Consider the following 15696-nt stretch of genomic DNA (forward strand, 5'->3'; position numbering starts at 1 on the left):
CAGTAAAAACTCAGTTATTAAGGGACATGCATCTTACTCTTCGTTTGTGCAGTGCACAGAAAGGCAGAACCCAGCTTGTGGGGCTTGCAGTGCTCAAGCGATAGAAATAATAATATACTAAATAGGCATGTTCCAGCAACATAGGCTTCCAGCTTCTTCTCTCACTCATCGACTCTCTGCTCCGTTGCTATCTGTTGTCCTCATTCACATGCAGAAAGAAAGTCTGCTTCACTGTCAAGATTCATTTTAAGCAATGGAGTTTGACCATGGCAATCAAACAGGCTGTATGTAGATACTTTATAAAAGGAATTATGGTCTCAGCAAAAATCATCTAATTATGGGACTCTGTGATGGAGGCACTAGAGACTGCTGAAAATTCAATAGGACAGAAGTCCTCTTTGCTTTTGATAAATGCGAGCTGAAATTGTAAAAAGCAATCACGAGTTTGTGAAATCAGATTATCCCATTGCCCTGCAGGCCAATTTGGCACTGAAGCATTGTTCCTTTGGAGTTTTTTCCCCTCCTTAAGTATACGAAAGCCAGCCTTATTGATTAGAACTTCCAAGATACCCTGCAGTAAGGAATAATAATATTATATTCATGTTTATTATGCTACCTTGAAATGTGATTAAAAGCAACTGTTCATGAGCCTACAAAGAATGCACGCCTGAAAAGAGCAGAGGAGAGGAATTGTTCTGGGCAGTGTTAATTGTACTCATTTATTCTGAGGACAATACAGAAGAGCCCATAAACTTCTGTGCACACTGTCTTTTTTTAATGGGGAAGTTGAACACCATTCACTGGAAACCAGAACTGAGGAAGTTCAAATATCTTACATTGACAAAAGTTATATATACGATTTCCATACTTGTTTAAAAATAACTTTATATCCTTGCATCATATTTTTTAGATTGCTGCTGGAGCAGAAGTATACTTAATTCTTCCATCTATTTAATATTGTGATTTTTAAAAATGCAAGCCACTGCATTGACTCAGTGGAGTCAACATCTTATACATTGATCTCTGTCAGTAGTTTTTGATCAATTTTTTCCTGCATGAAAGTGTATAGAGAACATATTACATTTTTTTAATAGTTAATTCTTTAATCCTTTCAGTGATGCTGTTCTCCTCTTCTTCAACATAAACATAGAAGACAGAAGTCTATAATGTTGGAAACACGAACTGCAGTATCTTTTTACAAATATTTAGACTTCTTATATGAGGAAAAATTATTTTCCAAAATATACAGTGGTTTTTGTCACAAAAAAGTGGATTTCCTACTTATATAAAATAAAACATTGAATTTCTCTGTTCTGCAAAAATACCACTGGACACTCAGGCATGAGTGGGTAATTCTTTTGTAAGAAATTTTACCGTAGATATACAAGTCTTGAAAAAGTGCACAGCACATTCACGCATTACTCTAAAGAACATGAAGCAGCAAAAAATCAGGCCTAGGTATGAAAAAAAGTTGTATGTGAATCTTTAGTGCCTAAGACCATCATTTCATGGTGTATACGCTAGCTGTATTCATGCCACAGCTGTTTAGGAAGAATAACAGTTGCAGTGGACTGGGTTGGAAGCTAAGCTTACTACTAGTTTATAGCTTAATTACATGATATATCGAAATAAAGAAGGACTGCTAAAGGATGAAGAACATGTGATAATGTGGCTGAGGTCCTCTAACCTGTTTGCTTGCTAAACTGTATTTCTTGCACTCCAGCCTTACAGGTTTTTAGTTTCATCATTGTTAACCCAAGTGTCAACTTAGACACCAAAAAAAAAAAAAAAAAAAAAGGCTTCAGAACTACACAGACTGGAAAAAGGAAAGAGATACACTGGGACAGTGATGTCTTACTGGCAACTGGGAGAGGGCCTGACTCAGAAGAACAATGCAAAATATGTTGATTAAAGATTGTTACTACACATTTATTTGTTTAAAGCATGGAAACAACTTTCTTTCAAAATGAAGGACTAGCAACAACACCCACACGAAGGGTATCTCTATGTTGCTGACTACTGAACCCAACTCTTTAGTTCCATTCCGGTGTGAACAAAGTGTACAAGATACAGGTGCTTCCACAGGTCATGAAGCCTGTGTGCTTTTGATACATGATTAACTGCTAAGTAGATTGCATATTTTCCCTTTATCTTCTCCATAAATTGAATTTTTAAGACTTTTGTCGCTATTCCAATACCTTCTACAGGACTGGACACCATAGAGTGACCATTTACTTCTGTTTGATCGATGGGGTGAGAATGAGAGAGTGGAAAGAACAAGACCTCCTTTCCAGCTCCTTGCTCCATCTCTGCCTGCTCAGCTCCCTTTAGGCCACCTGGAGCTCACCTCTCACCTCCTCTCCAACATCTCCACTACTTCCCCAGAGGACATCAGACACCTTCCAGGAGCTGCCAAGGGGGAGGCAGGACCCTCATACCACCAGGGTCTCCCGCAACATGAGCACTGCTCTAGAGCCCTGGCTCTCCACCACACATGGGTTCTGACACCAGCCACAATGTCCTGGGATACTGTGGATATCCACAGCATCCTGCAAGCATGCCATACCAGGCCAAACCAAGCACTGGCCTGTGACCACTCAGGCCGCCGCCACAATTCAGGAGAGGTACTTTAAAACTCACCTGCATATGCCCATACAACTGTAGCACAGACATGCCTGTTGCAGCCAAGGACGCTGCTGTGCCCCATTGCTGCCTCCATCTCCTCCAAGTGTAGCCTAGGGATAAAGCTGCAAACCACTCCAAATCACCGGCTGCACTCCTTCCAGATACCGCTCTAATTCTATGAATTAGAAATATACTACTTGCCTCAGAAAGATGAAAGGAGCCTGCCAAAACCATGCCCCATTTGAAGTATCTGGCTATAGAAATTCACTTGTTATTAGATAAGAATAAACAAGGCAAGATGACTTATACATCCTCCACAAGGGTTTCTATGGCAATCTCACAACAAGCTCCCCCCATCTGAAGAAGCCATGCAGGAAGGCTCTATTCCTACTGATTTTGCAGTGCTATTAAGGACTCGGAATTGCTGCTGCCACAGACCATGCTGCCATTGCTTTCATTTCAGAAAACTGTCATAATCCTATCAAGCAAAGCAGTTTCAAGTGCATCAAAACACTGGATATACAGTTTAAAAAACAAAATAAAAAAAGAAACTAAAATGAGTTTATGCCAATTTGCAGACTATAAGACATACACCATGGATGAAACATAGAGCTGCTGAACAATACTGAATTTTATATGCAGCCTGATGGAAAATACAACAAAGCATGTCTCTACCTTGTAGGAGAGTTCAACTCCACAGGTAGTGCACAAGACTGGGACTTAAGAGACCTGAGCTTGACTCCCAACTGAGCACCTTAATGTGGGAAATATTTCCCCATTTTGTAGGGAAGCGTTTATAAGGGTAGCGTTTATAAGAATAATTGCCTCTATAGTGGGGTTGATGAAGGGCATATGAGCAGATACGAGTTCTGTAGCACAAATGGTGGGAGTTTTAAAAAATATCTTTACTGGAAATGGGATAGTAACTCTATAGCAATAGTAAAGGCATGCTACTTTTCAAAGTCTAGGATTTGTGAATTCACATCAAACAGATTCACTGATATGCCATGATCATAAGCAAAAATTATCAGCATCCTTCCCAGAGACAGCACTTCTTATGTGATGTATGCTGAACATCTCCAAAACATGCAAGGGCAGTGAACGGGAGTGATGACAATCTGATACCATTAACCTTTTAACCTCTCAAACTGAGGCCACTATATATGTGCCATGTTGAGCACACCAAAACAAAGGCAGAGGTTACCTGTCACTATTGAAAAGGTAATTGTCTGCTGGTTTTCTAAAGGTATTGTTTGCCTACTTGCTACTTTCTTTGACAAAGTGCATTTGCCTTTTATGGATCCACTGCTGGGCTGAAAGTTTACCAAAACCAACCTAATACAACATTCCTTCATAAAATCCTTGTTAATCCACCCTACCATACATGGAGTGGGATAATTACGTCCTGTGAAGGATGACTAACCCATTACTGTAGCATTCTAGCAGGCTTTAATTGAAAAAATTGAAAATCTAATGGAAAAAATATTTCTGGAAAAACTCTTAGTTTTTCTTAAGCAGGGGAATAATTACAAAACTTTTTTCACTCATTATTCTAATATACCTTAGTAAAGCAAGACAATTGTCAATATATCCTCATTAAAATTCCACTGTAACAACATGCTAATGCTGTGATTATTTTTACTGTTTCACTGACGGAAAACCTAACACAATTGAGTAATTAAATGTGGCAATGGCCACCTTAGAATCATCTCTCATTATTCAGCTAGAAGTCTTTTTGACAAGTAAGCATGAACCTGTCAGTAAGAGATACAAAACATTTCTGCCACGACCACAGGGTGACATCTCCCTTCCTCACCTCTTTCTTCTCCTTCTTCCCCCTCCCTGATTTTCTTTTCATTGGGTTTTTTGTGCACATCATGGTATTTAAATGTTTTAAAATATAGTTAAAATGTGCTCAGTTACATCAGACTGAGAAGACAAATTACTAATGAGCAACAACATATAGAAGGCTGAGAATGAAAGAACTTTTCTTTCACAAAGGATTTGAAGACTTAAAATTGCCACTGAAAATGAAAACATAAAACACTTATTAGTTAAATTACAGCCCTTTAAATTTATTAATAAATTATTTTTTCCCCTCTAGCAAAAATAATCCAGTTGATTCAGCAAAGATTTCAATCAAAAGGGAATAAATATTTTCTATTACAGAGTACATTGTCCAACTGAGACCAAGCCACTCTGACTGGTTTCAACAGTGCTACTGTCTAAAGGCTTTCAACAGATGCAAGCTTTGTTCTGAAGGGTACAAAGACAGTTTCTCATGAACAGAAACAGTGGGCTGGAAGACTATCCCGAGGATGAATCCACTCCTCTGTACACACCCACTGGTATTTTCAAAGCCCAGAGCCCACTGCAGTAAACATCTCTTCCCCAGAATGACACCCATGCCCCCAAAATAAAGGCAGGAAAAAGTTAACTAGTATAAACATGGGGTTAGAATTGCAGCATCCTCTTTCCCCTTACATATTAAAATGAGTAGCACCAGTTAAAATAAGGCTGGTCTGATACCATTTAGTTAATGGAAACATCTAAGGTAATTAAATAAAATTTGTTCAGTGAAAGGGCTGTCAAGCATTGGAACAGGCTGCCCAGGAAAGTGGTTGAGTCACCATCCCTGGAGGTATTTAAAACACATGTAGATGTGGCACTTAGGAACATGGTTAGTGGTGGGTCTGGCAGTGCTAGGTTAAGGGTTGGACTTGATCTTGAAGGTCTCTTCCAATTCTATGATTCTAACGATTGAAAATTTCTTTGGTCAATATGCAGAATAAATTTCTGTTAGCCAGATGGTGATCTTCAACTAAATATTTACGGGAAAAAATATTGCTAAACTATGATCCACGTCACTGTCACAAGTATCAAGAACATCAGCAATGGTATTCACAGGAAAGACATAATGCCTGTCCCATGCCTGTTCTTGTTATGTTAGGATATTTAGAGATCTGTCCTAACTACTCGGCTATTTCTTTTGCTCTCTGGAGTAAATAACACTTCTGACTTCAGACCTACCATAGCCCTTCCCTACCTTTCAATACCTTTCACCTAAGCCTGAGGCATGATGCAAAATCTGCTCCTCAAGGACAAACCACAGGTTTACAGCACTCTCTTAAGAGCTCTGAATTTGCTAACCTATGATTCACACTGCTGTACATTTTGGTTTTACCAGAAAGCTGACACATTCTCCATTCATGCGTATTACGGTTAACCCCTGGGTTAGACAAGGTTTATAAATTATACATTTACCCTAGAAAACCACATGAAGAATATGATGAAAGATGAAGAAAATAGTAATATTTCTACATCTGGTTATATAATAAATAAATCACAACCATATTTTGTCCAAACCTAAATATCTAGCACTGAGCATAACACAAAGGAGTGTCTTAACCAAAACCCATGCTCCACATCATAAGGTTTTGCAACTTTAGTAGCAAAAAATCGGAACACATTATGAAGGAGGCAAATGAAAGCTGGTATTTCTGCTTAGTTGCAATTACTGTATAAAACATCCATTACATTTTATATGGGGGTCTGAGAGTTTTGTTCCTGCTGTAAATTTTTCTCATAATGACAGTCAGCTTGCTAGCAGTCCATGAAGAATTGAGAATTCTATGAAACATCGCTTTTATTTCTGCATCCCAAAAAATGGCCTTTAGGAATTTCTGGTACCAAGTGAAAATATTATCACTGATTATCAGCTTTCCTGTTGGATCCAGAGAGAAAGTGGGAAGGAACCGGACAGCCAGAGCATGGGGCAGATGTAAAGCAATAAACACAGGACACATTTTAGGAACTAGCTATTGCATTCCTACAGGTCAAATTCTGGGTAAATTTAGAAGTAACACTAGAAAAAAAAATCTACTGAAAACTACTCCAAATTTACACAGGTGGGACTGATTATATCTTCTACCAGTAACTGTGTATTTGACAGTTTATCTGACACTACCACCCACCAGCAGCTTGGCATGCTGTCAAAACCAACAGAGCAGTATACAACATACGTTGTACTGCCATTATACCAAGCAAGAAAAATCTGCATTTCCTCATTATTCAGTCTTCCACAGCCAATGCGTAGGTAGTTCAAGTGGTAAGGTTGTCGATCACACACTGTGGAGCAGAAGATGCCAACATAGTGCTCTTCCATGGAAAGAGAAAAAAAAAAAAGCCTTAATAGTGTATCATATGTTTTACTTCAATATAAAGACTAATTATTACTATTTTTACATCCCAGTTTTTCCTACAGTTTGGTGCCTTTGGACTCCTCCATAAGTGCAATAGAAAACAGTGCTGTTTCCTGCAAGCGGCTGGCAAATTTAAGCATCTGTTTTGTTGAGCCATGAGATCTCCTTGTTTCTGGCTAAGAACAAACATGGTTTTATGCAGAAATAAGAATTAGCAACATCAAACAATTGTAATCTTCACTGTAAGCTTCAATTATGACTGTGTTCCCCTTGTGTTTTGTGCTTGTAACATGATGTGCTGAAACTTCTTCAAAAAGATATTTGCATACAAGTTTTCTTGGACTTGCCTGTTTCTGGACATACTTCTCCATATCTGATGTGTCTCTGGTTTGCATTATGTAGACAAATATTCTTAATTCTCCATGCTTTCTTTTGATAAACTTGGCTTCCAGTGTCCAGAATTCATGTGTGAGGCTGACACATGAATATATCCTAAACCTCATGTTAAAAAAAGTTAGGGTATTTTGCTTACACTCTTTTTTTTGCCAAATTTTGAACTATTTAAGCTTGAATTTTCAGGGTGTGGTTTTCAGGATTTTATTTTTTTTTCTGGAAAATCTTGGTCAACATTAGCAGGCTATTTCTGAACCTCTAGGGAACAAACATTATTTGATTTTGAAAACTCGTGGCTTTATTTTATTCCTATTTTGGAAGTTCTAGCAGCAACTTGAAATTTGGCAAGGAGGTAGCCTTTGAGTTAACATAGCTCATTTTGTAATCCATGTAAAAATATGCCCTGATAAGGTCAGTTAGAAAGTTTTGAGGAATTACAGATCACACAGAGGCAGCAGCCATTTTCTAGATCTGAAAAGCTGAAATATCTGAGGTTTCTGTCAAAACTCTCTGAGCACTTAATACTGTCCAGTTGTTACCGAGCAGTTCCCAAGGAGTGACTGTGCATCCCAGACCTCCTTACAACCCATCTCTTATCTCAGAGTACCTGTGCACGCTGCATCCTAGGGCAGTGGAGTCAAAATATGATTTTTCCAGTAAATGTGGCCTTAGCTTGCAGAGCAGATAATGGAGATGGGATGTGGACCATGTGTCAGAAGAGGTATTGCAGTGACTTGCTGCATAAAAAGGACAACTTCTGGAAGCCATCAATATAGCAGTTAGTCCACACAGAGGATGACAATTTCCTAGTCCTCAACTAGTGTAGTCCCTTAACCCAAGCAGCAGATAACCATCTGATGGGATGTCAGGGTTACAGTCCTGCCAATGAATCGGACATGCATCCATGGCATATCATGTGCTGTCAGCTTGCTGTGTTTAACTAGTGAGGGAATTACATAGCCTAAACCAAAATGCACAAGCAAAAGGTCAAAATCAATCCAAAATCAGAACACCCTCTTCAGTTTAGTAGAAAACCCTATAAATAGAAAATGGGAGCAGCATTCAAGGCATATAAATAAATAAACTCCCTGTGGGTATGGGGAAACTCTTTAACTTCACTCATGAGTTTATTTAGTATGTTTGAGTATAAAATGTTATAATTAATATTAACTGTATTATGGGGGACAGTATCCATTAAGAATGATACAAACATGTGCCTGGGGCCTTTCCTGGCCATGATTCACATTTTTAGCATGCACGCCCATGTGAAAACAGAAATCTAGCCCAAGCTCTGCAGCTCCCTCTCTGTAGGGGTCCAAATGTACTCGCTGATGCATTCTGGACAATTTGAACACAATTCCATGGGGTACAGCAGAAAAATATCAGCAGTAGAGGCCAGCAGAGCTGAGTTCTTCTTCCAAGAGCCTCTCCACTGTGAAGTGCTCTTTGCAGAAGCTCCTTCTATCCCTAGATTGCAGCTTTCTACAGGCAAAGGTGATTCTGTGTCCCTGTGAATGACCATGTACAGACGTGTACATACAGAGGGCAGCAGCATGGTTGAGATGTGTGTGTTAGGTTATACAGAAATTGTGTAACTCTCAAGACCATACTTAACTTCAAGGAATAGATAACTCCAGAGGTGCCAGTCAGAATTTGAGCTTCATTTTGCAAATACTGTACAAACACTTTTAAAAGCCACAAATCTCACTCCTGGGAAGCTCACACTTAATACAGCAAGAAGGTTGCTTATACCTGATATACATTTCATGTACGTCTAGTAAAGAACTAGTTTATCCCAATGTTTCCCATCTTTTCTTGCAAGCATCAGGTAATGAGTATTTAAAATATAGAAGTAGAGAAGAGAGTAATCTTACCAGACGAGGCAACTGCAAATATATCTTGAGAGAAATGAGCAGCAGCAAGGTAAGACTGCAGTCAGAGAGACACTGAGGGGAAATTCTCTCCATATTGGAGCATGTTTTACTATTTATCTTGACAGAACCAAAATTCTAGATACAGATTACTTTTTTTAAGACCAGAAAGCAGCACTCTAACCTCTTACAGAACAGAGGCATAGGTATTTTGGTACAGGAAGGGTGATAGAGAAGCTGTGTGGAAAGCAAAACAAACCAGGAGCTGATAGGAATTATAGTGCCCACCTATGAATGGTATTGTATATTAAAGATGGATTAATTAAGAAATAAGGCATTTATTGTCCATTTTTCTAAGGCTGTTATCTTAAAACAATGCCTGTTCTAATTCATAACAGGCAAACACCAATTTCTATGCCACTGGCATGACATAAGGGTTTCTATTGGCCAGAAAAATATTCCTGCACCTCAAGAGTGCTGTGACATGTTTATTTGTCTTCCTAATGCCACTGACAAATTTTCAGGGACTGTAATGCCTTGAAATTTCCTGCTTGGCTCCATTTCAGACTCCACACCAGGCTTCAGTCCAAGGTGTAAGTGTTCTGAAGTAACTTACTGATTTCTGTACTACTGAGGCAAGATACCACTTAGAAATGCTCGATGCATTTTCCAAAACACTGCTACAGGTTGGAAAGCTGGAGGAGCAAGGTACCCTCAGGGGAAGAAGAGCTTCTCAGAGCCCTAAAAACCATATGAAGATCACTTCACCATCAGCTGCACGCAGGATGGGCGGTAATTCCTTAAGGGCACCCTGTGCATTACAGGAGCCTTAAGGACGAAGACCAAATGACTTGTGCTAGCAGGAAAATACCCAGGCACCTGGTAAAACTAAAACTAGATCCAAACTCTTTGTTTCTATTCAGCGATACTGCAGATTTACATAATTACATTGTCACAAAAAAAATACTTCTGTTGTTTTAGCAAATGAAATAATGTAATTAAGTAAATAATTTGCTGGTTTGTGCATCAGTTTACTGCAGACTAAAGAAAGACTCTTACACCTCCTCAATTCTAACAAAACCTTATTTTATCTATAGCAATAATGGTTGTAATATCACTGAAGTCACTCAGTCACATAACTCACCTTTTCTGAATCATAAGTGACATAAAGACTCCCTGAAAACTGAAGCCTGGCCAAAGCTGCTAACATAGTATTTATCTGACGAACAAACTAAATACAGAGTTTCTTCAACACAGCAACATTCTCATCTTAGGTACCATCAGGTCCTATAAGAATAATTACATCTCTTTTTCTAAGTATGAGGATCACAGGGGCCACAATGCACTTGCTAGTAGTTAAAGCAGATCTGAAGCGTATTTTGGGAAGTATTTCCTAGTAAAGTGTGAAGAATCCATCGTGCTGGGGGAATCTGTCTGTCTGTAGTACAGCTCTTCTCATAGTAACAAAACCTAACCTGTTTTTACAGATATTCCCAGATGTCTTTCTGCAGCATTGATCAAATTACAGTAGTCAGCATTGCAAGCGCAGCCTGAAAAACCAGAACTTCAAAATATTGTCTTTCTCATCTCAGCCTGTGTTCTCCTGCACCTGTGGACATTACGAAGTCAGTTTTCCTGCGCACTCTCTTCTGATGAGCACGAAGTACAAGCCAACGCAAGAAGAAGCAAATACGTCCTAAAGGGGAATAAATAACTTTCCTCCTTTTTTCGCTCAAGCGTACCTGAAGCCCCTGGAGACCCGACACTCTCGTTAACCACCGCCCGATCCTTAAGGCCAGCCGCGGGTGGGGACGAGCGGCCCCGGGACCCGCCGCTCCCGGGCTCGGCGCTGCCCAGCCGGGAGCGCTCCGGCCCCCACCACCGTCCCCGCCGCGCAGGACGGGCTCTGGGACCTCTCGCGGGCCGATGTCCTGGGGGAGGCCGGCGGACGCGCAGTGGCCGCACCACCCCCCGGACCCACCTGAGATGCCGCCCCCGACCACGACCACGTCGTATTTCTGGGCCATGGCGCTGCCCCCCGGCCCGGGCGCTGCCTCCATGCCGCCCTTCCGCGGCGGCGGCGGCGGCGGCGGCGACGACCCGGCTCCGGCGGACGGACAGCGCCGCACCGTCCCGCCCGCCCCGGCCCCCCCGCCCCTGGGCGGGCCCCTTCCCACGCCCCTTCCCGCCTCCACCAATGGGCGCGGTTGGGGGCGTGGTCTCGCCTAGCCACGCCTCTCGGTGCCCGCCCCCCGCCTGGGCCAGGCCCGGCCCGGCCCGAGGGGGCAGTGGGAGGCCCCGGCGGAGCGGGAGGGCGGGCGGACAGCGGGGGCCGCTCGGGGCGAACCGGCGCTAAACGCCGGCAAACGCTGCCTGCGAGAGCACGTTTTGCCTGGGCGCGGCTCGGTACCGGCGCCGCTTCGCACCAGCCCGTCCCGCGTGCACCGGGAGGGCTGGAGGCAGATAGGCGACAGCGTGCCGGCTGCGGGATGCGGGCAGCTCTAGCAGTCGGCGGTCACTAACCCCTTTTTATTTACTAAAATTTAGGACGTATGCTAGCAGTGAGTGTGGGAGAGGAGAACCACGGAGCGGTATGCAAGCCCCACCTTGTACTACGAGAATCAAATTGCAGTCAGCCCGGGAGCCGGGGAATGAAGGGTTAACCTTTGCTCGAAGGTGGCTTACCAAATACGATTCCTGAAATAATAACTAGTTGCCAAAATACCAGTTTTGTTTGTACTTAACTACTGTTACTGCTCTGAAATACATGATGGTTGTGATTTTTTTGTGCATTTTACAGCTCGTACAATTTTTATTGCCAAAGTGTAAATGTCATCTCTGTGAAGCTAAGTAGAAAAAATAGAGAGCCAGTCCACCCCCTTCCAAGTAAGCACAGAAGACCTTTACAATTCACACAATTACAGAAAATCCTAATGCCACTTCATGTTTAATATTGATATAAGTTCTGAGAGTTGCCCAATTTTGCAATCATATTCCATATCTGGGTATTATCAAAGAATGGAATGAGAGTGCAATACTACAGTCAGTCTCCTCGGAAATGCCTTAGCTTTCTTAGAGTGGGAAAAATTAGGACTTTTGGTTTGTGCTAATTGTGCCAAATAAACAAGACATGGACCTGTTGGAGCAGGTCGAGAGGAGGCCACAAAGATGATCAGGGGACTGGATCACCTTCCCTAGGAGGACAGGCTGAGAGAGTTGGGGTTGTTCAGCCTGGAGAAGAGAAGGCTTTGGGGAGATCTTATTACAGCTTTTCAGTACTTAAAAGGGGCCTACAGGAAAGATGGGGACAGACTGTTAGTAGGGCCTCTAGCATAGTGCAAGGGGTAATGGTTTTAAACTAAAAGAGGGTAGATTTAGACTAGTATAAGGAAGACGTTTTTTATGATGAGGATGGTGAAACACTGGAACAGGTTTCCCAGAGATCATCCAGGTAGATGCCCCATCCCTGGGAACATTCAAGGTCAGGTTGGACGAGGCTCTAAGCAATCTGATCTGGTTGAAGATGTCCCTGCTCATTGTAGGGGGTGGTTGGACTTGATGACCCATAAAAGTCTCTTCCAATCTGTTCTGTGATTCTATGGCAGCAGTGACTGACTACAGAAATATCTGTGAAATCACTAATCAACAATACAAGAGAGAGTAATGGATCTTCAAAAATAAAACCAGGTACTTTAAAAAGTAAAGTATATGTGCAGTGCTAATTAACTGTGTTGTACTAGCTGCAGACACACAAGTGTCAGGTGCTATAAGAAATAAGAACAAGATGTCTACAGCTCTGACAGATGATCTACTGACACAGAAGCTCATCATCACTGAGATTGCTGTTGCTTGCATGGCAGAGTAAAGTACACAAAAAGGGGACATTTCAAGACAGAGAGAATTACATGTGTTCTGAAGCAGAAAATGCAATGTACCAACAGCCGTTTGTGCTTATTAGGGAAAAAAGTATTTACTTCTTGAGGGTGATAAGGTTTTCTGCTGGCCCCAGTGAGCAGGTCACAGGGAATCTGATGAATTAAAAGCTTTTCCAAGTGACACCTCCCTCATAATCCAGAAGCCAAGTTCAGAGAAGAACAACAAAAACATCCCCTGTGATAATAACAGGAAGCTTGTGCATATCTAGATGACTTGGCCAGAACTTCTCTAGTGCTAAAAGGAGCTGCAACAGGCTTGTTAAAGAACAATGGAGACTGAAGTGGTTTTACCTAGAGCAGTTCTAATGATGAGTGGTGACATCAAAGTATGAATTGTATACACTGTGGTTGCCTCAACCCTTGGAGAAAACACCAAAAATTGTCTAAGGGGCTAGCAAGGATTATCTTGGGCATTAGCAGCCCCCAGGGGTAGCAATGTCTGTCAAAACTGTCTAACTGCCAAGCCCTTAGCATCTGTATGATACAAATAAGAGACATCAGAATAATTCTACCTTCACTCATACAGAACTGCAGACATCCACAATTTGGAAAAAAAACCCAAGCAGATGCTGAAGCCTTTCTCGAGAAGAACGGGATAAACCCAATGGGAGATGATCAGGAGAACTTGCCAACCTCTCAGCTGGATCCATCACAGTTTGCTGAGGATCTGATGAAAACTCAAGAAGCAGAGAAGGAAGAAAGTGATGTGTCATGATGAGAGTGATCCTCCTTGCCTAAATGTTACGAACACATTTTCAAAGAGAAATTTGAAATGTGTTCAGAAATCAACAGAAAATAAAGGGATGGCAAATTTAGCAGTAAAGGAAATTTTATTCCAAGCAGACAGAATTTTATTTGGAGAGAAGTTAATTGTTGCTCAGAACAAAGTGTTAAATAACAAAAAAATGCTTGTCAATGGGCCCTCTTCCTTATGCACTATGAAAAAGCAGGGGGCAAGGCTGAAGGGTGAACATAGGAAACTACTGTTGCTGAAACCATTTCCTAGCAATACGTCTAGTTGATTTATGTCTGCTTCTGTGAATGAATTGTAGTAATAAATTGCTGAGGTTGCAGAATGCATGTGGTCATTAATGTGAAGGTATAGAAAGTCACAGGACTGACACAGACTTTCGCATTTATCAGGAAAAGAACACTGAAAGTTTCTGAGAAATACAGTGGAACATCCAGAGCAAGGCTTTTGCTTGAGATCACAGCTGTGTCAGCAACAACAAAAATTGTCAGGTAGCCCTGAGAATGGGCAAAAATACATCAAATTTCTTGATCAAAGAACATGAAGAAAATTATCCAAAGATAAGTGTTATCACCAATTTATTTATTGCACTGTAAGTGTTTTAATTTCAGTTTTGCCAACTGCTGATGTGAGGAAGTCAAACTTCTCAGGTCATGTCATCAGTAGTCACAGCCATGTGTTATTTTACGTCTGCTCAGTACCCCAAATGATAAGTAAAACCAGACATAGTCATTGTGGAAGACACAGATGTTTTGCATTCCTTCCTGATTTCACTGTTGCTTATTTTGCCAATGCATCTGAAAACTGGAACACAAACATAGGGAATATCCTTGGCATTAAAATAAAATGTTTTTGTCAAAATAGAAAATATTATCTATTGTTCATTCATGTATATAATGTAATTTTTTAGTTCTTTATGATTATCTTTTGACAATTAGATAGAACCAAAGTGCTGTAAGGCAAGAATGCTCTATAAGACTGATTGTCATTATTAAGGTGATAATTACCACCACTTAGCCACTTCTAAAGTCAGGTAATTTTTGTATCTTAACGATATCAACAGATCTTATTCTAGAACATACCATTTTAAGTGTTACCACCAGCTGAAATTTTTGCCATTAACTCATCATCTGTGTTGATTAGCACTTTACTCTGCAGGCAAAAGATGAGCTTTCCCCAGAGTATCAGAGCCTTTCGCAAAGCTTGATACACATAAATTTACATGCATACACATTTTAATTCTGGTAATTACATGGTTGGTACTCATGTTACACCAAGCTGAAAAATGGAAAACTGAGAAAAATAACCCAAACTCTTCCAAACATCAAACTCAGTAGTTCTGTTGGGAGTCCCTTTGTTCAGCAACAGTGTGTGTGATACGGAGTAACTGCAGACCTCAGCTGCAGGTGATACTGTATTCTCTAAGAACAGTTTTCTATTTTGGAAGAGTATTTTAGTCTATCTTATGCTAAATTTGGGGTCATCAGTTAAATTACAGTGCTAATGATTACAGAATTGTTTGTTATTTCTTTTTTCCAAGGACTTTATCAGTAATGGAAATTATAAAAGATCATGTAACACATGGAAATAGACAATGTTGTACACCGTGAGTAGAAGAAAATGTTCTAGAAAATGTTTCAGACTTCAGAGCCCTTTCCTCTGAAACAAACAGTTCCAAACAAACAAACCAAAGTGTCTCCAAGGGTTTTCTGAAAGAAGAAAGAGAGAAAACATGTATTCCCAAATAGCAAGGAAGAAGTAGTCCATCCTCCCACGCAAAGCAGATCCAGAGCTTGACCAGTTTGAACACATTCAAGGATGGAGATTCCATAACCTCTCTGATTCAAGGTCTGACCACCCTCGCAGTGGACCTTTTTTCCTTCATATCAAGTTGGAATTTCCCATGTCTCCAGGTTGTG

General features: G+C 41.0%; 1 protein-coding gene across 1 annotated transcript in view; it reads right to left on the minus strand.

Annotated features, from left to right (window-relative positions):
• LOC141960113 (amine oxidase [flavin-containing] A-like) overlaps positions 1–11219 on the minus strand; it is a 39155-nt gene extending 27936 nt beyond the window's left edge. Inside the window, exon 1 of the mRNA XM_074904880.1 lies at positions 11073–11219. Coding sequence (XP_074760981.1) covers positions 11073–11151 — 79 coding nt within the window. The 5' untranslated portion in view covers positions 11152–11219. The remainder of the gene's footprint in view (positions 1–11072) is intronic.
• Between the last annotated feature and the right edge of the window lie 4477 nt (positions 11220–15696).

This window comes from Athene noctua, chromosome 1, assembly GCF_965140245.1.
Source record: "Athene noctua chromosome 1, bAthNoc1.hap1.1, whole genome shotgun sequence".
Taxonomy (NCBI): Eukaryota; Metazoa; Chordata; class Aves; order Strigiformes; family Strigidae; genus Athene; species Athene noctua.